The sequence below is a fragment of the Fundulus heteroclitus genome, chromosome 15 (genome assembly GCF_011125445.2).
Source record: "Fundulus heteroclitus isolate FHET01 chromosome 15, MU-UCD_Fhet_4.1, whole genome shotgun sequence".
NCBI lineage: Eukaryota > Metazoa > Chordata > Actinopteri > Cyprinodontiformes > Fundulidae > Fundulus > Fundulus heteroclitus.
In genome coordinates, this window is record NC_046375.1 from 16,233,541 (window position 1) to 16,256,809 (window position 23,269).

Sequence of the window (23,269 nt, forward strand, 5' to 3'; positions counted from 1 at the left end):
AAGATAAATATCCCGGCGGTCACCGAGGCAAATTTTTCCAAGTGGAAACTTCAAGCAGATAATTGGAAATTACATCTGATTAACAGTGGGTTCCAAAACTCCTCCAAAGGCTGTTGATTTAAACGATGCTCGGTATGAAATGACCCGCAGCGGCAGATTCCTATTTTCATCCCTGAAACGTCATGCATGAAAAAAAACATTATCTGATAAAATATGAAATAACAAAAAGAGGCAAAATTAAAGTAACCCAATTTCACGCTAATGTGTCATGCTGCTGAGTGAAACGAGACCACTTAAAGCAATGTCACTGATTAAAGCAGTAAACAACACAATTTCTGCAGTACCAATATAATTTAATGTGTTTAAGGAGACCCCTTTGACTATAAACCGGTCAGTGGAGGCCAGCAGGGGAGCCTTTCACAGTTGAGGCAGTTATTAAAAAGAATGTCAATCTGTTTGAGCTCTTTCATTGAAACAAAATAACAGCATTTATTACAGAGCTCCTGTCCAACCTCACACTCGGGCGATGTTGTCAGGTATAAAGATCCCAGCACAGAAAAACACTCAGACATTCCTGTCCAAACTGTGGCCAGCTATGTTTTCAGAAGCTGCCGCAAAAAGCCACGCAACCGGAAAGATGTTTTTTTTTCCTCTCTTGTTTCTTTTTTTTTTTTTTTAAACTGAATCAGTCCAGTAGTCTATGACAGTGGTAAAACTGGACGGAACAAGCTTATTCTGGTCTCAACTCTAATATAAAAATGCACGCTGGTTTGGATAGAAAAATAAACATTATTCGACACATCATCTCACAGATAAAACATCAGAGGGAGCTAATGGCTACAGCTACTAGTGTTGTGCTTTCCTGTTCTGCACATTTGCAAATAAAGCTAGACAAAACTTTTTTCTTTGTTATGTCTTTGTCAGAAATGTGTTTTTTTACAAAGCAACTTTCCAACAAACAGCACCTGAAATCACAGTCAAACTTTGGCACATGTTTGAGTACCTTGCACAGCTGGATTGTGAGCTCATACAGCGCAAACATCAAAATAAATAGAAAATTCTGACCTCCGAAACAATAGCTCTGCTAAGCTGCCTGAATACATACCAATAATTCAATCTAAATATATACATTCAGTCCTTTGATAAAAATGTGCCTTTTTTTCCCTTTAAGACTAAATAGAAGACTGTACTTCTTGGTTGTTTTGATGAAAGTGCATAAAAATATTTGATCTTCTACAAGGATTTACATCACAAGTAACTGTCTCTCCTCGGGTGAAGCTCAGGTGGAAATCAGCTGCTGGAGGCAGGAGTCTCCTCAGATGTAGTTTCCTCCTGCTCCACCGGGGGGAGCTGCTGCCTCCAGTATGTGAAGTGGCTGAAGGTGTCCGAGCAGGGGAAGTCTGAGGTGCAGGACCTGGTCTTCAGGGGGAACACGTGGTCTACCACCTCGCCAAGACGAGCATAGCTGGAAAAGGTGTTAGAAAGAGGCAGCTGTATTGAGACGAATTCGAGGGGAAACATCCTAATATCAAAGATCTCACACACACTTACGAGGAGATGTTGGTCTTAGCATGTTCCTGCACTAGCTCTCCTTTAGGGTTTACTGTAAAAATCCGGTTTAGTGGCACTCCTACTTCCTTATAAGAATACACATCCTGCAAATGTAAAAGAAAGAAATATATTCACCTTATTTTATTTTTAGGTGATAGATAGATAGATAGATAGATAGATAGATAGATAGATAGATAGATAGATAGATAGATAGATAGATAGATAGATAGATAGATAGATAGATAGATAGATAGATAGATAGATAGATAGATAGATAGATAGATAGATAGATAGATAGATAGATAGATAGATAATTAATGAATTGCATACCGTGGGTCTGTTGCCAAATGCTGCGTAGAACGGCTCTGTGTTTGGGTAAAAGAGGTTTCTGATATCTGTGAGACACTCCACCTTGAACTTCTCAGGTTTCTTCTCAATCACCTCCCTATTGCATGAAAAAAAAAAAAAAGATTGAAGGATTTTTATTGTCGTATCAGCTTACATTTGTATGTTTGTGGTACCAAATTTGGACTCGGGTCCCAGTTCAAGTAGCTTAATAAAAATAGAAATGATAAAAAAAAAAAAAAGATCAAGATGTGTGGCCCGAGTTTAGAAAAAACAAAAAACATGGTTTCTCCTGCATTTAATCTCATTATAATGTTAAATACATACAGTGGTAGAGGTATGTTTAAGGGATGATAAAATACCTATGAAGCGCTGAGAAAAGGCTGCTCGGGCTGAGAAGGACGGGGCCCATGGGAAGCATGGTGCCTCTCTCGTTGACCCAGTTGAGGTAGCCTCTGGTCATATCTGCCATGCCGATGGCTCGAGCTGAACAATATAGGAACTTGTAGCCGTTTCTGATGGACAGATAGAGAACTTAAAACAACAAAAACTACCTAGAAGGTGGTCAGAAACACAGAATATCAAATCACTGGCATGTGCTGCTTGAATCAGAGACTCTTTTCTATGAATCCCGTGTTTTAAACCTGGTTAGCATGCATTTAAAAAAGTATTTAAGGATAAAGATGCAGTCAGATGTGTTGGCACCCCTGGTAAAGAATCTTCTTAACCATAATCCCATGCAAAACAAGACAGTGACGAGGATAAGGAAGGCCAAGAAATGCTCATTGTTAGGGAATTGCAGGTAAGATTTGCATCTTTGGGGCACCAACTGTCCACAACAACCATTGGACACCTTCTACACCTTCTAGCAACATTAAAGTAAGTATTGCTCCACTAGATAACTTGTTGATGGTTTAATTAAGCCACTTGGACATTAGAGGCTTTATTAAAAAAAAGAAAAGTCCTTACTGGCTGACTTTGTGGTAGAGTTGTGCAATTCCCTGGTGAGTCCAGTCTTTGCCCAGTGTGGGCAGGATGTGACCCAACGTGTCTGACCTGAAATAAAGTTGCAAGAGGTTTTTAAGTTAGAAAGACTGTGATGGCCATAGACATTGTTAAATGACAGCTTGAGTTAGGTTGGATGTGAATAAGCAGTGGTGTGAAGAAGGGCTGGGCGATATGGATTAAAAAATAAATCTCCGATTTTATCATACCAAATCCGATTAATCGATTTTTTCCTCCTTTTTGTTTCATAAAAAGAAATTAATAAAAATATATATATTTTAAAACCTTGCTTTTTATGTCAAGCATTTCGTCAGGGAGTTGACCCGAATTCAAAGTGCAACTAAAAACAAGCTGTGAAACATGCTTGTAAAACAAGATGGCAGCCGTGCCATTATAAACAATGAAAATATAACAAAACATTTGCTGCTAGTGGAATTATACATTGAGCTAAGAACAGGCTTCACTGCACTTGTGAACTTCAAACTAAGTTAAAAAAAAGTAAATAAGTAAATGAAGTACCTCGTATTATGGTAAAAAAAAGTTTCTACTTAACAATATTTTGACGATACATTTGCCTAAACATATATTCAGCATCACATGCTGTTCTCTTCATGGAAACCCAATGAGTGTATTGGCAAAATAAAATCCAGATTTTCCATAAATGAAATCTTAAAGAATTGTAAATTCGAATTAATCGATTAAATCGATTTATCGCCGGGCCCTAGTGTGAAGCAATTGAAACGGCTCGCAGGCCACGTTTGCATCAGTCAGAACCCTCCGACCCATTAAACAACAATGTCATCCAAAGATGTGGCAAACATACCGACGGGTCAGTTACTGAAGCTAAATCTCATTCCACTCTGCATTTACTCCAAATAAGCATCAGTTCATACTAATACAGGCGCCATTTATTGTTCACTGTAAAATTACTGTAATCAATTACTGTTGTGTTTTTAGGTGGACAATTTTAAGATCTGTCCAGGGACAACTGATGAAAAACGGCCTTTTGGCTAATTCTGGTGCATTTGCAGCAATGCTAATTAATCTACACTGTCCCTGTCAAATAAATAAATAAAATTAAAATTTAATTTGGTAAAGCAACAAAAACCTGGTAATGGTGCCATCTATGTCAGAGATGATTATCTTGTCGTCCCAGTTCCAGAGGTAGATGGTTCCCTGACAGCGGCAGGTTCCCTGGTACTGGGTGGTCACGCTAAACACGGCGTCATTAGGACCGTCCTGCAACTGAAGGGACAGCTGCAGGCATGAGGGAGAGAGAGAGAGAGATAGATAGAGAGAGAGAGAGAGAGAGAGAGAGAGAGAGAGAGACAGAGAAATTAAAACCATAATTCAGCTATAAACAAGACCAGACTAAAGGCTGCAGTGAACCGGAGCCCTCACCAGCTGCTCAGATGTGAGGCGGAGAGTTTTCTTATAAGACACGCCCCCTGAGGAGATCCCAGGCTCTGATTGGACGATGGGGGAACTTTGTATGGCTGCAACGTGATCTTCATCGCTAGATGATGACTCTTCTTTAAGCCTGCCACCAAAGAGGTTAATAAACATTTAATGGTGAAATGCACATAGATTTATCTGTAGGGACGGTTTGTTAACCGACGTAGACGCAGTTGCATCTCAATAAGGTAGAATCTCATTCACAATTGAAGTAATTTAAGTTATCGATGATTCAAATTAAACACAGAGGGCTATATTTCCAGCATTTATTTCTGTTGCGCCTTATGAAAAACTCCCAATTCAGTTTCCCAAGAAATTAGAATACCACGCTAGACATGCATACTGGAATGTTATGTACACAACCACGGGGAAGACTGATGACTTGTCTGCTGTCCGGCAGACGCCCATTTACATCCTCGACATAGAAAGTATGTTGCTAAATAAGCTGGCTGTTCAGGGAGAGAAACGTTTGTAGTAGAACGAGGCGCACAAGCGACAGGGAGGAACGAAGCCTTGAAAGGATTGTGAAGCAGAGCAGCCAGAGCTGGAGTCAGGGCTTCAAGACGCACACATACGGATATAACCAGAACATGGACACAAATGTTGCATTCCTTATGTTGAGCAACTCCTAAACTAGAGAGAACATCAGAAGTAATTAGAAGAAAAAGGACTACGCTCTAATCATGAAACATAAATAAATGCCATAAATATGTTACTCAATGTACCATTAATCCATATATTATGTGAGTCTCACTTTTTCAACTGAGTTACTAAAATAAAGGAACTTTTGAAAAGAATTCTAAATATATTTGGATGGATGGATGGACGGACGGACGGACGGATGGACGGACGGACGGACGGACGGACGGACGGACGGACGGACGGACGGACGGACGGACGGATGGATGGATGTTTGTTACTGACCTGCTAGCCTGCTCATCGGTACCACACGCCCCACATTCAGAGAGTGATTGCTAAATGGAGAGGTTCGTGCTCGTTTAGAAACAAAGTGCCAAAAAAAACAACAACAATCTTCCTATTTTGGATATGAACAGAGAGGAAGAACCTACCGATTGCGTGTTGTTATTTCTGCCCCTCCAGGAGAACCACCACCTCCCTCCTTTCTTGGGCATCTTCTCCTTCATGATGTTCTCCACCGTGGTCTGAAGAGGAGCACGAACAGCCCAAACATCCACGACACAAAACCATTAAAACAGAAACTTAAAAAAAAAAAAAAAAACTAAAGCAGATTATAAATAAACCAACGGCAACGCAGAAATTAGAAGAGAGGCTTTTCAAACATACAGAGCTAAAGCTGAGGACACCAGTCAGACAACAGAGGAGGAAGTCCAGGGAGGAAAGCAAATAACCGAGGCATGAGGACTAATGTGTGGATTGGGGAAACAAGAGGAGCAGAAAACACGGGGGAAGACAGATTTGAACAGATTAGGTTGAATTATTTCCCCTCAACGTAGAGCTGCTTTTTAGTTGCAGTAAGGCGCCACCCCTCTAAAACATTGGTTCCCAGATATATGTCTGCGTCAGACCCACAAAATAGCAGTGGACGAGACTTTACGCTGACTGTGGATCAAGTACGCAAGCAGCATACGAGTAGGCCGATTAAACGGCGCTACGATCACAACACAAACAGCAGCAACAGTCAAGATAACGTTTGACCAGTTTGAATTTACTGTTTATTTACTGTTTTACGACACATTGCACACTTTAATTGTAATGCCTGTCGACAAGATCCGAAAACTAAACATGCATATGGTTACAATCGTATTCGGGAGTAGGATGGCCGAGTTCCCAGTTGGAAAAAACAACCCTGAGTGCAGTATCCGACATAGTGAAAGTTGCACGGGTAAACTCTCCGTTAGCACTTTTTATGACTTAAATTTCATTAAATTAATCACAGACAGTAGGATTTTATATATACTGCTTTTATTTTGAAAGCAACAATTTCTCTGTTTGCGTAGCTAATTCAGAGCACCTACGCAAACCTCCCGTGGGTCCTCATTCTCTGCTTGTGTTAAAAAATTTAGACAGATACAGAGTAAAAAAAAAAAATCATGGGCTTCTAACAGAGTGCTGCACAATGCGATCATAATATCAGGGAGCACAATAATAATCTAAAGGACTTTTTGGAAGTCGACATTCGTTAGTTGTTACTCCATAAAACCGAGCTTTAAATTAATAAATAATTTGGTAAGCTTGAATAATTCAAATACAATAGATACAAGTACATTAGTGGGTTTTTAACCGTGTTAAACATGTCCGTTATTTATTAAATACAGAATAACATTTAAATGCTAAAATTAATAATTAAATAAATGTCTTGTCAAAGGGGCACATTAACATGTGAGAGGAGAATGCTAGAATTTAACCTACAACTTTTGGATCACAAGAAAACTACTCTTCCCTCTTAGTCACCCTAATTTTATAAGTCACTGTGTTCAAACAGTGAATGTCACTGTTAGAACTATTACTCATCAACAACAACCCCGAAGTCTGATTGGTTAACCAATAAATCAGCTTAACTGAAGACCAATCACCTTGCCTATAGCGGTATTACCTCGACCCGCTGACTTTGACCAGCCCAGACAGAAAATTAATAATTGTATGCTGCAACACAGGAGTAAGCAATAAGTAAGTAAAATTTAAAAAAAAAAAGTTTATACTTTTATAAAAAGAATTATATGCACCTATAATGTATAATGAATACCTGTAGTAGTAAATGTAACTACTCAAAATCCTAAATACATTCATTTAATAATGAAAATCATTACACATATTAATACTTACTGAATGACAAATTAATAAAATAATTTAGGCACGTATGCCTCCTGATAATTTGTCAGCCAATCACTGCAGTAGGTCCCCACACTCAATCAAATGGACTTAGGTGCCCCTTTGGGGAAAAACAATTGCTCACCCCTGATTTATTGATTAAATGTTATTTACATTAGTCTTATTTGTTGATTGGTTTAATTTTTGAGTAGAATCTCAAGACCCCGTACTTGCTGATTGTAAAAGTGTTTCAGATTTTGTATTTTTGTTTTGCACTTCCCGGCCACCGTACCACCCTACTACTTTATAACAAATGATATGTTTACCATACTACCTACTATAGGGTAGTGTGGTAAACATATAACTTGTTATAAAGTATCAAGTATTATTCTGAGTCGTTGGTGTCTCTATGTGTGTGAAATCCCCTTTTACCTTCGGCAGAGGTTTCTGAAAGGCTTGCATGGCGAGCACAAGTGGAGCCGCGGTGGTCCAGTTGTAGTACCTAAAGCAGGCGGCATGATCAGGAAATGCATTTAAAGATGAATAGTCAGGAAATATTTTAGCAAAATTCTCCTTAATATAATTCAGAGAGTTAATTCTAATGTAAATGTATGTATAATATAATAGTCAAGAGATTCTCACTTTGTGCCAATTTTAACAACCAAGTTCGGGTCGTCTATGATGGAGGGGTTTTCTGCAAACTGCTGGTAGGAGACGATTTTATCATAGAATTGCTCTAAAAAAAAGAAAAATGAAAGTTTAGATTCTGAAGGGTGCACCACTTAGTAAGAGGTGTCTCCTGGTGTTTGTTTTGTTGCTGGTGATGATATACCTTTAGTAATCTCCTTGTTGTCAGTGAGCCCCCCACACAGAGAGATGGCGATTGATGGCAGGTCAGACATGGGGTCACAGTAGCTATCCACACCGCTGTCTGCCCCCGAGCTCATCGACTGTGGGGACAAGCTGGTGCTGTGGAGCCCCGGGTCGGAGATGCTTCTCATGGCTGAAGCGCTCTCGCTGCAAGTGGAAGCGTTTAGAAGGCTCAACTCGGGGTTATACGACACTGATCAGAATCACCCGCGTCTTAAAAGAGTGTTGTTACAGACGGTGTACATGTAAGTGGTACCTCTTAGGAAAATATAGGGCGGCCACTTCAGGCTCCAGCTCTGTAATGTCGTCCAAGTAAATTCCATCAGCACCAAGATGGCGGCTCCTTTTGTCTAGAGAAGACAACATAAAATCAGCTTTCTGGCATTTTTTTTTATGAGATTTTTCAGCAAAAATAATATCACATAAGGGTTATGCAATCTTTTTAAGACACCAAGACTTAAACCAAAAAGTCTTATCTTTTAATTTTGTTTGATTGTTTAAGTGTGTCCTGCCACAAAAACTTAGGAAACAGGGTGGTGGGCCTGGTTGCATTACAGTGTTACAGTAAAAATCGGAAATTCCAATAGTATTGTTGTGTTACACAGAAAAACAAATAAGCCTAATATAAAAAATAAAAAAAAACACTCCTAAACGACCTTGTAGACCATTCTTATCTTTTCATAAGTGCTCACTCATACAATCTCCTTGCTTGGCCAAATCTGAGCCAGGACTGATGATTCTGTTAAGATTTGGTCTGTTGGGTGTTTTTGTTTCCATCACACACTTTGTTACTATGGCTTTATTTGAAGTTAGGTCCATGCATGATTTTCGCTTTTCTCCATGTTTTAGACGTGTTCAGCGTCCCTCTGTAACTTTCTTTAAGCACATCACATACTTTTGAAATCAAGCGAAGATCCTTATTTTATTTTTTTTGAGAGATCAGCACTGTTTGCCTTGTCAGAGATATATTTTTTAAACCACTTTACATAAAGCTAAGCATTCATTAAAGCATGCAGGTTTTAAATTAAACAAATAAAATCTGATTTTACATCCAAAGCTTTCTGCGCATTTGTCTCATTAACAGAAAGGACCGGAGTTTGCAAATTATTTTGGCCTCGATTAACAAATAAAAAGAAATAATATCAATCTGTTATCAGCAAAAAGAATAAAAGTGAGAGGAATGACGTGGTCCTGTCAACTGTTAAACTAAAGAGAACACAAAAAGGCTGGTTGCTAATGGACAAATGCTTTGTTTTATGCATAACATTTTACACTGTAAGAAGATTTGAATATGTCAGGATTCATTTTGCTCAAACTTAAAATAAAAAAAGTCTCCATCTGCATCAACTGCCTGTGCTGAGGGGCAGAATTTGTGTCATTCTCGAAAATCAGTCCAGGGACTCTTAGGCCAGGCAGACCATAGGAACTTTCCGTTCATGGACCAACAACACTTTTACCTTTTTTCTTTGATGGAGAGTCTGTTTTGCTGGGCGTACAAGCCCCTGCTTCCTCCATTTCAGTCCCCCTCTGCATTGCCGTGTCTCCTGCCGCCGTAACCTGTGCCTCTGAATTTAGCGTCTGAGCCTCCGCCCTCATGGATTCTAGCTCCATCCCGACTGTGACCGCTGTTTCCTTTATGCCTTCGGTCCCCGGCTCGATCAGCAGAGGGGGGGCTCGTATTTTAGAGCACGGTGCATGTTGGTCTGACGGCGTCTGGTGAGGGATTGCTCGGAAATGCGTACTTTCAGACACGGGGATGGATACGGGACTCACACGTGGTGCGGTGGCTTTCGGTGGGAGAAACGAAGGCTAAAAGAGGGGAAAAGGGAAAGAGGCACGAGAGTTAAAAATAGAAAACTGCAACAGAAAATCTTTACTCTTACAGTCTCGGAAAATCAGCAGATTCTTAGATTTTGTGCGTGGTCGGCATTTGTATACCGTAGCAGCCTGGGGCAGCTCCCCCCACGCCCAGTGCATCGCTGGATTCTGACTGTCCGCGTCTGAAAGACCGGCCATCAGCTCCGAGTCGCTCTTTGGAGAAGTGGGGCGAGAGTTGTCGCGGCTGACAAACACAAAGAGGAGGAATAAAAATAAACATCTGTTTACGAACACACAAAACCTCCACATGTCCTGGAAACCCTTACAAAAACAAAATCTATTTTTGCGGCGCCATTATCTCACACTAAAGATCTTTTTGAAAAATCAAACTTTTAATTTTGAGCGCAATCATTCATCGGCAGAAGAAATACCACCTTAAGAAACAGCTGGTTTTAAAAATAATCACCAGCGGTACAATGAGATGCCAGGGGAGAGAGTTCTGCAGCTTAGTGATAGAAATGGTACGCAGTACTGTCCATCAGTGGAAACGCTTAAAATATAGAAACATTTAGGCATTTGGAAATGTGTCTGTTTGTGAAAAAAAACAGATGGGCATGGTTTCCCAAAAAAAAATCCCCAAAAAAACAGGTAGCCCCCTGTTTTCAAGCGGAAATATGCATCTTTGTTAAGCAGCTGACAAATTTAGCGAGTATTCACCCTAAGTTTTAGCTGACGAGTTTATGCCTCAGTATACAGATAATAAATAAATAAATAAATATCACGGGTCCTATGTTATTTAAGCGGCACTGACGCTTTTCCTCTCTGAACAAGAGCAATCACACAATGCTTTACATTATAATTATTAAAAAAAAAATCTGTCAACATTGTGATTCCCTGACATGCTAGTTTTATTAAAGTTTACAATTTAATAGCAGCACATGCCCAAGTGGCTCCCCTAGCAACGTATATCAAAATAAATGTAACTTAATTCTTAGAATTCATGAGTTATATTTTTAAGTTAAAGATACGGTTGAGGAAGCGATTAACTTTTAAATCCTTTATTCCTCTCGGATGAAGTGGGCCATTTCGTTTTGCTACTTTTCAAAATGGTAAAGACGTGCGTACATAGCATCATAATATAGCAGATATTTAAAGATCTAATTTAGTAATAACATTTGTATAAAAATAGGAAAGGAGAAGAAGAACATGTAATAGAAAACATGTTTATTTTGTCCCGACAGACAGTGAGGAAGATGGCATGGGGAGGGGTGTGGGGGGTTAAAATACAGCTAATGTTTACCAAGAACTACAAAAAAGAAAATTTTCAGAGAGAAACTGAGCTAGTAAAATAGAATATTGTAATTTTGAGCATTTGCTAAATTATAACACTGGTATAGGCTTAGGCTACTGGAGGACATCAGGGCCTATTTTTGACTGTTGTCATTTCAGCTTTTAACTTTTTGTTCTCTCTCTTTTTTTCTTCATAGTAGGCACACCTGGTCTGACGTTCTGTTAACTGTGACATCATCCAGGGAAGACAGATCACCCGCTACTACCATCTAATGTAGAACAGATTACTGTATCAATGTGTGCTTCTGTGCTTTTTTGTCTCTCTTGTTGTGTCTCTACTCTGTCTTCTGTAACCCCAGTCGGTCGAGGCAGATGACCGTTCATACTGAGCCCGGTTCTGCCGGAGGTTTTCCTTCCCGTTAAAGGGGAGTTTTTCTTTCCACTGTCGCTTCATGCTTGCTCAGTATGAGGGATTGCTGCAAAGCCATGGACAATGCAGACGACTCTCCCTGTAGCTCTCCGCTTCTCCAGAAGTGAATGCTGCTTGTCGGGACTTTGAAGCAATCAACTGGTTCCCTTATACAGGACATTTTTGACCAATCTGTATAATATGACTGATTTTGACTTTGTAAAGTGCCTCGAGATGACATATTTCATGAATTGGTGCTATATAAATAAAATTGAATTGAATTGGTAATGTGGAGGCAGCAGAATCACCTATGGATGGGGCTCCAGTCTCCATCTGAACGAGTGTAGATCCCAGCCTGTTTGAAAGAACAGATGCCTGGACCGGCTGTTGTTTCCTCTTGTAAGACATCCCTCGATAACGGCCTGCAACAAAAACAGAACTGCTTGCATGACGACATGTCCTCTTTCGGTTAAGAAAAGATAGAGCTGAGCTTTTGGACCTGATATATTGAGAAGAGTTTAAAACGATTTAAAAACTTTGTGTCTAGCTACCGCTGAGCTGTTTCACATCACACTGAACTCGTGTTTGTTAGACAGATCTGCTGGTTCTTCTCTCTTCCTTCCTCCATTGTTTGATTATACTCATTCTCTTTCTTTCTCATTTTTGCTTCGCCACATCTCCTGCTCTCTCTCTCTTTCTCACTCTTCTGTTTCTCACCTGCTGCTCTCCATCTCTGCCTCGTCGTTGGAACTGATGTCTATCGAAAACATGTCTTCGTCTGCTGAGTAGTCTCCACTCTCCTCCCTCCTTGTGCTGTCTGCCCGACTCTTCCTCCTCCTTTTCCTCCGCTTCTTCGTTATCGCCCCGCTGCCCTCGCCGTTGCTCCCCAGGGGGCCCAGGGTCTGTATAGGAGGCCCCGAGCTCTTCCCCATCAGGGGCGAGCTCATTGAAAAGGCAGCATCTGACAAGATGGGAGAGGTAGCCAGATAGGAGGGAACCACTTCCTGTGGAGATTATAAACACAAGCAAGATGATGGTTATTGTATTATTTTTATGTCAAGTGAGCTACAGACATCAAAGTCTTAAACATGGAAAGACCTTTGAAGAAACCTAAGACTTCAAACAGCCTGAACTAGAGTGAAGAGGGTACATTCTGGCTAATTGGAACAGGTAAGATTGAGATCTATCTAAAGCCTTTAAAAACAGCTAAAGCCAGGACTTAGACGCCTTCTGGCTATCTCTGGGTATGGAAACCCAACTAGGACATGTTTCCCACATGCAATGCAATTTCTGAAAGGACCAAGGCGGTAAGTGGGTTCGAACTCGAGGAAAGGACATAGTAAACAGTAACGGTTGAGGGTAAACCGATCTATTTACATGCAGACGTGTCACTGCCCTGGATCGGACCATTGATAGTGTTGCCATCCGCAGACTCCTGCAGTTTTCACAGACAGGTCTGATGAGGTGCAGCCATTTTCGTGCAGGGAGAAGAGGAGCGGCGAAGACGTCTAGTAATAGTAATATCATCTTTATTGTCATTGAAACGAAATTTGTTCTCTGCTTTTAACCCATCACCCTTGGGGAGCAATGGGCTGCCATGTGCGGCACCCGGGGAGCAATCTGGGGTTAAATTTCACACGATAACGAACATGGTGACGGTGGGACGTAATCACGATAATGTACGTTCTCAGACGGACGCAAAAAAGTGGACCTGCGGCAGATGGAGGTGGTCTTTGAGATGTGCCGCAATGCCTCCGTGATTACCGGTGGCATTGGTCAGTTCTTTGCGTTTGGGGAAACATCCTCAAGTTTCCTGATCAGGACAAGAATATGCACGAAATGAAAGCAGCAGGCAGACAGAAGGCTCCGTATATGCATTTATGATTTTAACAGAGCATTAACGAGCCTTTAAGCTGTTTACCAAAACGAAACAATATGTCTGAAATTTACATTAGATGTCATTTGTGTCTAATTTATTTGTTTGCCGAGCTAAAAAAAAAAAAGAAAAGAAAAACAAAAACGCACACAGGGTTGTGTAAAGAAGGTTTTTTTTAGACCCTTCAACAAGCTGAACTTTCTATGAAAGGAAAATAGTTTCAAGGAAAAACTAAGGAAGAACATGTGTTTTGCCATATGATTTGTGGTCTGACAAGAGCGCCTCACGTTTTGGTCTCTTGTGCCAGGAAAGTTGGCTGAAAAGCACTAAACTCCTCCTCCTCCTCCTCCTCCTCCTCCTCCTCCTCCTCTCTTTGCTCCTTTAAGCCTGGGAATCTGACACCAGTCTGGGGAAAATACATCACCCACTTCCTTTGTTGGAGCCAGCCACTGTTTGGCTTTTTATTACTTTTGGCTGGCCACATTTTTAAACAGATGAAAAGATGGGAACATAGCACATTTAATTAAAAAAAAAACAGTATAAACTGTTTTGGCTTATCTGGCAAAAAAAAAAACCTTGAAGACCCAAAGGCTGTGCTGGCAACTTCCCAAAACAGTTAAAACAGCTTTTGGTTTTTTATTATTTAATTCAAGTTATGAATGTCTCTCAAGGGTGACGCAAGAAAAAAAAAACATGAATTACATATGTATGAAAAAAGAAAAAAAACTCTGTGATGCATTTTCTAGTAGCAACACTGAATTTGTGAAATTTGTAAATTTCTATAAGCATGTTTTCAGCGTGAGACGTGCAGCTGCAGCATCCAATGAAATACAGGTCAAAAATGGTTCCTTTAGTAAATACCTCCTCCATCAGTCTCCCTCACTGGTAAATAGACAGAGGCTGTTTTTTTTTAAAAAAAAAGGAAAAAGAAAAAAAAAATCCAGCCTGAGGTGCCAGCTCTGCACGCAGCCGTGGCGAAATGTAAGGAGGATGGCTGTTTGAGTCTTTCTTATGAAATGCACGGGTAGGTTGGCCGGGTGGAGCCTGGTTTTGTTTTCATTTAAACTGCAGAGCCAGGTAAGCAGAAATATTCTTGAAGCGGCAAATAACCTTCCTGCTATGTTTCTCCTCACGGTAAAAGGACTTAGCGGGTAGTACGAAAGGACCAGAGAACCCATGGGAAATGTGTTTTCCCGATCATTACCTGATCATTTGTTAGTTCTTGCACAAAGAACGCCTCTCCGTTGTCGCCGAGCTTCATGTGCAGATCCACTGGCTCCCCATTGATTTCTATGTCCACCTACAGTGGAGAGCGTATATAGAAATAAATAAGAAAAAAAAACAACTAAAACATTCATCATCATGACAAATCTCGCCAATGTTTTTTCCTTCCTTCAGCCCCCTTACCACTTTCTCCCGGGACCGGAGGACGCCCATTTTGCCAAAGCGAACGTGGAAGGGCGAGCAGTGCAGGGAGCCATCAGGCTGTCTCACCACGATGACGTCGATGCAGCCGGATAGCGTTGCAGGGTTGAGTCCCCGGTACAGCTCTTTGACCTGGACGAACACCTGGCCCGCAAGCTGGCCCACGTAGTTCATGGTCTGACGGGTCTGTGGTAATGGAGATTAGAACGTAAGAAGCAATTGATTTAGATCAAAAACAAAAACATACTTGTGCATAACTGTGATGTTGAAGAAAAAGGACGGTCTTCAAATATTTTGAAGAAAAATCTGAAAAAGTGTGGCATGCATTTGTATTTGTACGGCTTTCCTCTTCTCGCTCTTCCTCGAAGGTCAAATTCGTGGAGGACACCACGTATAGTTATTCTGTCAAAGGATCCTCCCACCTGAGTCATGCATTTCTGCAGCTCCTCCAGAGCTACCAAGGCCCTCTGGGCTGCATCAATGCTCTGCTCAACCGTCCTCTCAGTTTAGGGTGGACGGCCGTGTCTCGGTAGGTTCACAGCTGTGCCATACTCTCTTTTCATTTTTCAGGTGACGGATTATCCAGCGCTCCAGATGTTCAGAGCGTGCGGCATTAATATTTTAATAACCTAACTCTTTCTCCCTGACCTGTCTGCTGCTGCTGGTTCTCCAACAAACCTGTGACGCCTTCACAGAACAGCTGGATTTACACTGAGATTAAATTCCACGCCAGTTATTGGACAGGTTTAGAGTTAAGGAGAGTGAATACAAAGGCATGCCACACTGTCGGATGTCTTTAATTGACCCACTCTACTTACTTTTTACAATTATGCCCTATTTTGTGTTGGTTGATAACAGAACATCCCAATAAACTATAAGCTTGTGGTTGCAATAGGTCAAAATATGAAAACCATGAATACTTTCGCGAGTCAACATATACTGTGCTATTTATTGCAACGTCGCATTCGCACCCTTTTCGCTCCTTCTCCTGTGTAGAAAACATATCAGCTGTTTTCCAGGCAGCAACCGCAGACACCACAGCTCAAACAGGCCAAGTTAGGCCCGCCTCCCCTACTCAAGCGATTCATTTATCACAAATGTCCCATGTCCTAAATTAGCCGAGATGAACCTACAGCGTGATGACATTGAACACACCAGAAAGACAGTTACACAACAACAACACTCAGAAAGATGAATTAAAATAATAATAATAATAATAATTTAAAAAAAGCATCTAACTGCTCATGTCTGCCCAGTCACCCTGCAACACTGTTCTACCCTCAAGTGTTAGAGCTTCCTCCTAAAGCAAATGAAAACAATGAGAAATTCTGCACACGATGTGCAAGTTAATGGTTGGCTCGGGGCATTTTAAATCAATGGTGTGGTTTAAAAAGGCATCAAATCAAAGGTAATCGTAAGCAAGTATCTCAAAGTTGGAAAAAATGTAAAGAAATAGGAATATTACTTGTAAATATAATCTTTATTATAAATAACTACCCCCCTCCCACCTCTGGGCTGATAGAAGAGCTGCTACATTATGCGTAGCAGCTCAGTCCAAAAATAGACTGTCTGCTGGTAGGGGTTCAAAAAAAGAAAGAGAGAAAAAAAGAGGAAGAGTGGCTTCAAACGCACTTGGCAGCTTCTGGTTTCACAAATGTGTGTTTTAAAAAGAAATCTCAAGCTAACATAGGGAGTTTAATTAGGCTTTGCTCCTTAGTTTTAATGAGTTCACAAGTTTAGCTGGAATGTGACCGGTCCACTCAGCGGATCATCAGGCAGGTCTCACAGCCTCTGAAGAACAAACTTACCACATTCGTTTATTATAGAAGTTGACATGGTCGCTTACTATAAATAATGTAATGTAACAAATAATTACAAAACGAGACAACACATGACAGTACACGTGCCTGAAGGCAAGCAGCCAATCGAATTCCTAAAAATAAATACTTTAATCAGAAATCAATTAAACTCAGATTTGATATTTATCCTGTGAGTCAGAAATGACTGAATCAGGGATGATTACTGTGTAAAGACACTAGTAGGACATGTGTGCACAAAGAACAGTTTGTAAAATAAGAAAGACAATCATGTACACAAATGTAGACACCGACTGATGGACGTAGTCTGTTCATAAAAGCAGACACATACCTGTTTGCAATGAATAAACCAGCCTTTAACATGCAGGAACCATCGCTTCCTCAAAGAAAAACAAAACAAAATGGTTCAAAAATGTTTTAAAAAAAGTTTCACTTTCCCGGCAGAGCATCGCAAAGCCTCATGTTCCTGTTAAGGTGCCGCAGTGTGTGAATGCTCAAATGAAAGCAGATCTCATTTCTTCATCTGTGTTTATTCTCTTTAACTCTTCACGTAGTCTGTGGCAGAATAACGTCATATGCAGCAAAACCTACCAGCCTGTTGGCCAATCAGCTTCCAGCTGGTGAGTTTGCAAGGATATTATGGCAAAACCATTGGGCAATTATTCGACATCCTCGACCTCAGCAGTCAATTTATTTTAAACGATATATATATATATATATATATATATATATATATATATATATATATATATATATATATATATATAATAATAATTCTTAATTAGCTTTTGGGTAATTTGTGGCATGTATCTATCTATCTATCTATCTATCTATCTATCTATCTATCTATCTATCTATATATATATATATATATATATATATATATATATATATAGATATATATATATATATATATATATATATATATATATATATAAGAAGACTGCATAAGTAATCTGGAGCCTGGTTGTTTTGTGTGAAAATTTTAGAGCAATTCTGAACTCTATTGGTAGCCAGTGTAAGGAATATAAAATGGGGGTAACGTGACCTTGCTTTCTGGAATGAGTTCAAAATCTGTCTGCAGCATCGTTTATGGTTTTGAGGTATGAGAGTGAAGATTTATCCAACCCAGTAAATATGGCATTACAGTAATCTAAGCGTGATGATACAAATGCATGAATTTAGTTTTCCTATTCAGCTCAGGAGACCACATGTCACAGTTTAGAAATGTTCTTTTATGTTCTTTAAAAATTTTAAATTGCGTTCTGCAGGAGGACTTTTTTATTTTATTTTTTTTTTTTTTGCAGTCCTAAAAGCATCGTAGAAAGGATCTAGAGGAGAAAAGCATGGTAGAAAAAGAGTCAGCTATCATAGTAGAAATGAAACATTCTTCTCCTGGTGGGTAGGAAATGACAAAAAACACTCCATGTGGTACCCAAAAAAGTCATGGAAAAAAATATTTAAAAAACTATAACTGAACCATAGCAGTGGTGAAATGAACCATCACCAAAACAAGGACGTCAAATATTTACACAATTGGCTTGCCCTAAATTCCAGCCGCCACAGAGGCACCTTATCTCTTGGAGTAAATGGGTGACTAATCGCGCCACGTTTTCCAATTTGAAAGGTCTAGTCGCCAGAGACAAGATTTCTACAAAAGTTTAACTATTACATGTGTTATTTGTCTTTTATTTTCCTGTTTGTGATATGTGTCCAAGCCCACGTGACTTAAATGAAACACTTTAACCCCACGTTTCCTGGACGCATTGCAGACATTAAAGAGCACGGTTGGGTGAGTTACATCCTGTAGCTTTGTAGTTGGGATCTACGTCACTCAGTCGCTCAGTGAGCGTGACGCAGTGAGGTGATCTTCCTGACCAATCACAGCCGTGCGTCGCAGCACAGGCGATGTTGGCTGTTACAGCAGGAGAGACCTTTCAGTGAGACTGTGTCAAGAGGATGTGGCTGACTGCTGGTTTCAGTCTCATGTTTCTCAACGCTTACGGACAGATATCTTTCATAATAAACCCTTACCATAATTTAGTCCAACTTAAACACTTAAAAATGACAACATTATGTATATGGAAAGAGTTAAATACTACTCAGTATGGGGTTCCTTTAGTGCCGAAAATATGTTTATGTGTCTGTTTAGATTTAAATAAAATGCTTGGTGTCTTACAGCTGTGTCAGATCACACATGCTTCGTGATGTTGATGCCTAATTATAGTTTGTTTGTTTTTTACAACTTTATTGACCATTGAATGTTATCTTTATTTTTAACTGTTGTTAAAGGCGTAGTAAGCGATTTTCACCACTAAGTGGAGCTTGAGCACTGTAGACCAAAACAAGATGTGTATCAAGCTATGCCTCTCTCCACTTTGCTCCAGCACTCAGCACCCATTTCTCCTTCTCACCATCGGCTCGTATATGTGCATATTTGCAAATATATATATATATATATAAATACACAGCGAAACAGCATCAACTTTCGGAGGAACATGTCTAGCGAAATAGTAAGTAACTCATAACTTTATAATGCTGTTAGCAAGATAACATTTTGATCCAATGGGGGTGCTCTCCTCCATTTTGTGCCTGGCGGTGGCATTTTATGGGCTCTACTAAGCCCTGAGTGGCAGCTGTTCACATGCATGTACATGCATGCGTGTGCACATATGTGCATGCGTGGCCGGCCCGGCTATGTAACCAAAGATTAGAGACCAACACAGAGATGGTGTGAGACATTTAGCCATAGTGCATTTACTTCTTCACAATACTATTTTTAGTTCTAAAATAATGAAATTTCACTTATTGTCAAGGGACTGTACATGTGAATAAGCTAAAATCTGTTGTCTGGTACAGTGAATCAAATGGTAAGCTTTGTGTTGGACATTGTTTCTTTAAAAGAAAAGTAAAAGTCCACTATTTTCTCAAGGCCATTTCTGAAATTCTGAAGATGAAGACAACTCTGCTTTTTTGAAAGACATGCTCTCTTCTCTTTACCATGTTGAAAAGTGTCTGAGTCTCCATTCGAATACCCTGAATAACAGCTTCTAGCTGCTACTCCTTGATCTTTCATGGGGTCAACAGTAAGAACTCTATCGTGGAGAGGAAAGGATCTACGGACTGCTGAGCCGAATTCGGATAGCCATTAACTCCAACTTCATTAGGTGATGAAACGCACATGGATGATGCGAGTTAAATACGGGCCTGTAGCCTTCTGAAAATGAACTACAAAGTGTTCGCTCTCTTCTCTCCGGATTTTTTTTTTTATTATTTCCGTGAGGGGGCTGTGCTTAAATGTCCTGTCACACAAAGGATTGTGGGAAACCTTCCGGGGTTCCTAGGCAAAACTAGCCACAGGAGGGAGCATACAGATTACTTTTCCTACCTCCTTCCTTACTGGCTACACCATTCGGACGACCGCTGATGCACTTCCACTTTAGCCAAAGAGTCCTTGCTCTGTAAGGGTATTCAGATTGAGCCTAAGAGAAATGAGCCTCTGTGTTGCAACAAATACACCCCATGGAAAGAGGAAGCTATTGGAATTATTAATCGAAAGTAGCTCAATATTTCAGTCAATTTATTAAATTAAATATAAATTACAGAAACGCTTTAATTAATTGTATGCTACATGGATTTGTAACGTTTTTTTAGCAACAAAGGCACCAGTAATTTTGGTAAAAAATAATTATTTCTTAATTTCCTAACATGGGTTTTTAGATCCTCCTCATTGTCAACAAGCATGTGTTCATCTTTACAAAAAAGAATTATCCTGGCAAAACATATACATATTCCAGATGGACGACCTGGTTCTACAAATACGGGCTTGAGCTGACCTGAACACATCAGTCTTTCTGTCAGTTTCAGAGGGACCTCTGAGGATATCTGAGCCTCCCAGCTGTCTTTGCTGCCATGTTTCTAAGAACGAGTCCACTGGGAGAAGAAGCACGACGGCCCCTAGTTGATGTAAACAAATCATGGTGGCAGTTTTACGTTCAGCATGTTGGATCGGCTAGGTGAGGGCTATTGTAGAGACCAGACAGCCTTGACGGCAAATTTTCGAAAATAAAACAGACAAAGCTTTGCTATGGTTTGCCCTGCCATGCAGTTAGAAAATGGTAACCTTGTTTATTACATCAGTGAAATAATAACTGATCAGAATGATCTGTTGGCTTGCATGCTAAATAAATGTGCTGTGGCAATAAGCTGGTGCTTTTAATGTGATAGTCAATTTGCCATAAATTACCATGGATATACAAACCATCCATGACGACAGCATTTTCAGTCTTTTTTTTTTTTGTACAAAAAATATATTTGTTACTTTGAACAGGCTCTCAGCTTAACCCTGTTACATTTGATCATTTCTGAGTTGCTTATTTTACTGCTCACATTATTTTATTACACTTTTATACAAAAAAAAAACATAAAAATGAAAAGAGGTTAATACATATTTTACCAGAAACTCACCTTAGTCAGCAGAATGTACCTAGAAGTCCTCCAATATAACTCATTCTGTTAAGAAGTCTGTTTAGCTGAATAAGCAAGGGTGCATCGTTGTAACAGATATGTTACATACTGTTTGGAGGATAGAGCTGCTGACAGGTGTTTGCTTCGCTCGCCTGACAGTCATAAGACTTGACAGAAACTTTGACTCAGGGTTTAAACTGAAAATTGAAGAAAAAACACTGCAAACTTAAAATGGTCAAATAGAGGACAAAGTAAGTCAGCTTTGTTGAAATTAATCCTCTAAATTCCCCTTTATTTTCTGCTCCAACTTTAGTCCTTGTCAGCAACAAAGGTTATTTCAGAGACTTTTTTTTATATTTTAAAGCACTTTTTTTTTTTCAATTTACTTCCACAAATGTCATTAACCCATACATAAAATACATAAATTAATCCATTATGGTTTTTAAATTCTTAGATGCTGGTGGTTAAAATCTCATTAAAATAATTATTTTTCTCTCCATATTCTGTATACATATATATGCATGTTGCAATTTTCGGCAAGATGTTATCCCAGCCTGAAAGAGTCAAAAAAATTGGAAGTGACATGAATTTTGTGTGATTTATTTAAACATATAAAAAGTCATAAAAGTTATTGCTTTTTTTCCCGTCCCCTATGCAAATTGGCAGATTTGCCATACATACGTAAACATTTTCACATGTCAGAAAACAATAACATTTAAAATTTGGAAGAAAAGAATAGAAAAAAACAATTTTGAAATTACATTTTTAATGTACTCAAAACATGGATTTTAAAAGAGGTCAAATGACTATTAAAAAATGTACAAGGGCCACAGATTGCTTCATCTATGAAAGACTATGTAAGAAAAATCCCCAGAATACACAATCTGACCAAATTACATGGAATTTGCATGAGCGCAGCCAATGTTATGCAAGTGTAAAAGCAAAAAATAATGAACAGTGGCCCAGGAGGGTTAAGAAATAAAATTAATGTCAAAATTTTAATGAGATATTGAAAGGACACATTTTGCCTTTAGACATATCAGTCTTGATTTACAAGAAGTCATCTTGCATGACGAATCTGCTGTTTTGTTCTGAACCCTTTCTCACTTTTGGAAGGTGGTGAGAAGACCACCTAATCCCTCCAGTGATTATTTCCCCCCCACCCCCAGCTTGTAAACCCCCTCTACCACCCAACCCCCCACCCCCCTTGACACTCTTCCCAGGTTTCACTTGCACCGGGTTGCTTTACAAGTGGGCTTATGTAAACACACCCGGCTTGCTTGCTCTGAGCCTGTTCTATGAACCTGCTGGGTCTTCGATAATTAATTCAGACCTAAATTTGTACGGGAACAGAATGCACATGCCGGAAAGGACAAAGTGCTGCAATTCCTGTCGGTGTCTCTCAATAACATGCTTATAATTTACAAAACACTTTACCCAGCTCCAGGTGGTGTCGGTAGGGTACTGCTGAACGGCCTCATCTAGCTCCTCTTCATCCACGGATAACATGTGTCAGATCTCAAAAGCAGAAGGGTGGAATGTCCCCAAAGCGGATTGGGTATTATGCTGCAGAAACTCCACAGGCCTAAAAGCTCTTTCTAGAACACGTCTTCACTCTCCGAGCACGGCGAGCGGTCTGACTGTCAAGTGCAAGCCAACGCCGTCTTACTAAATTTACCTGGGACCCCTAGTTGGAAACCTGAGCGGACACCTTCCATGGGAACCTCTGACTCCTCAGGAATTTGTTGGGATGGCTGGGATATTTTGACATAACGTTAGTCTGAGAGGACATCTTTGCTTTTGCATGACCACGCGCCAGTCAGACAGCCACAACCACCCCACTGGGCACTTCAAATGCATGCTTGTCAGTCTTCTCAATAGGCGCATTTCCCATTACTTAATGGGACCGTAATACGCCTGACGGTTGTTGCTCCCTGGAAGACCACAATGCTGTCGTCACTGACATTCAGATGAGGCCAACTGTTGCATGAGCACATAGTCTTACTGGTACAGAGTGACTACACATAATACGATCCTGTTATCGCCAATGTGCTTTATGCGCCAAATGATTTCACTGCATAATACGGTGCCTTGCAAACAAATTCATATCGTTTTAACCTTGTTTTTTTTATTACATCCACAAACTTCAGT

General features: G+C 40.0%; 1 protein-coding gene across 2 annotated transcripts; it reads right to left on the reverse strand.

Annotated features, from left to right (window-relative positions):
* Positions 1–336: 336 nt before the first annotated feature.
* On the reverse strand, positions 337–22,947 carry LOC105930519 (phosphatidate phosphatase LPIN1). Of its 2 annotated transcripts, none has more exons than XM_036147534.1 (20): positions 22,556–22,947; positions 14,817–15,020; positions 14,614–14,709; positions 12,251–12,537; positions 11,842–11,955; positions 9,955–10,078; positions 9,474–9,825; positions 8,273–8,366; positions 7,979–8,163; positions 7,789–7,882; positions 7,579–7,648; positions 5,427–5,519; positions 5,281–5,330; positions 4,303–4,441; positions 4,010–4,158; positions 2,866–2,952; positions 2,259–2,411; positions 1,882–1,996; positions 1,552–1,655; positions 337–1,465 (listed from the first exon to the last, which is right to left on the reverse strand). In XM_036147534.1, the coding sequence occupies exons 1-20, from the start codon at positions 22,625–22,627 to the stop codon at positions 1,291–1,293; spliced, it is 2,757 nt and encodes a 918-aa protein (XP_036003427.1). In that variant the 5' UTR covers positions 22,628–22,947; the 3' UTR covers positions 337–1,290. The 2 variants fall into 2 exon arrangements, with proteins under 2 accessions (XP_036003427.1, XP_036003428.1); XM_036147535.1 differs by lacking the exon at positions 22,556–22,947 and adding an exon at positions 16,983–17,271.
* Between the last annotated feature and the right edge of the window lie 322 nt (positions 22,948–23,269).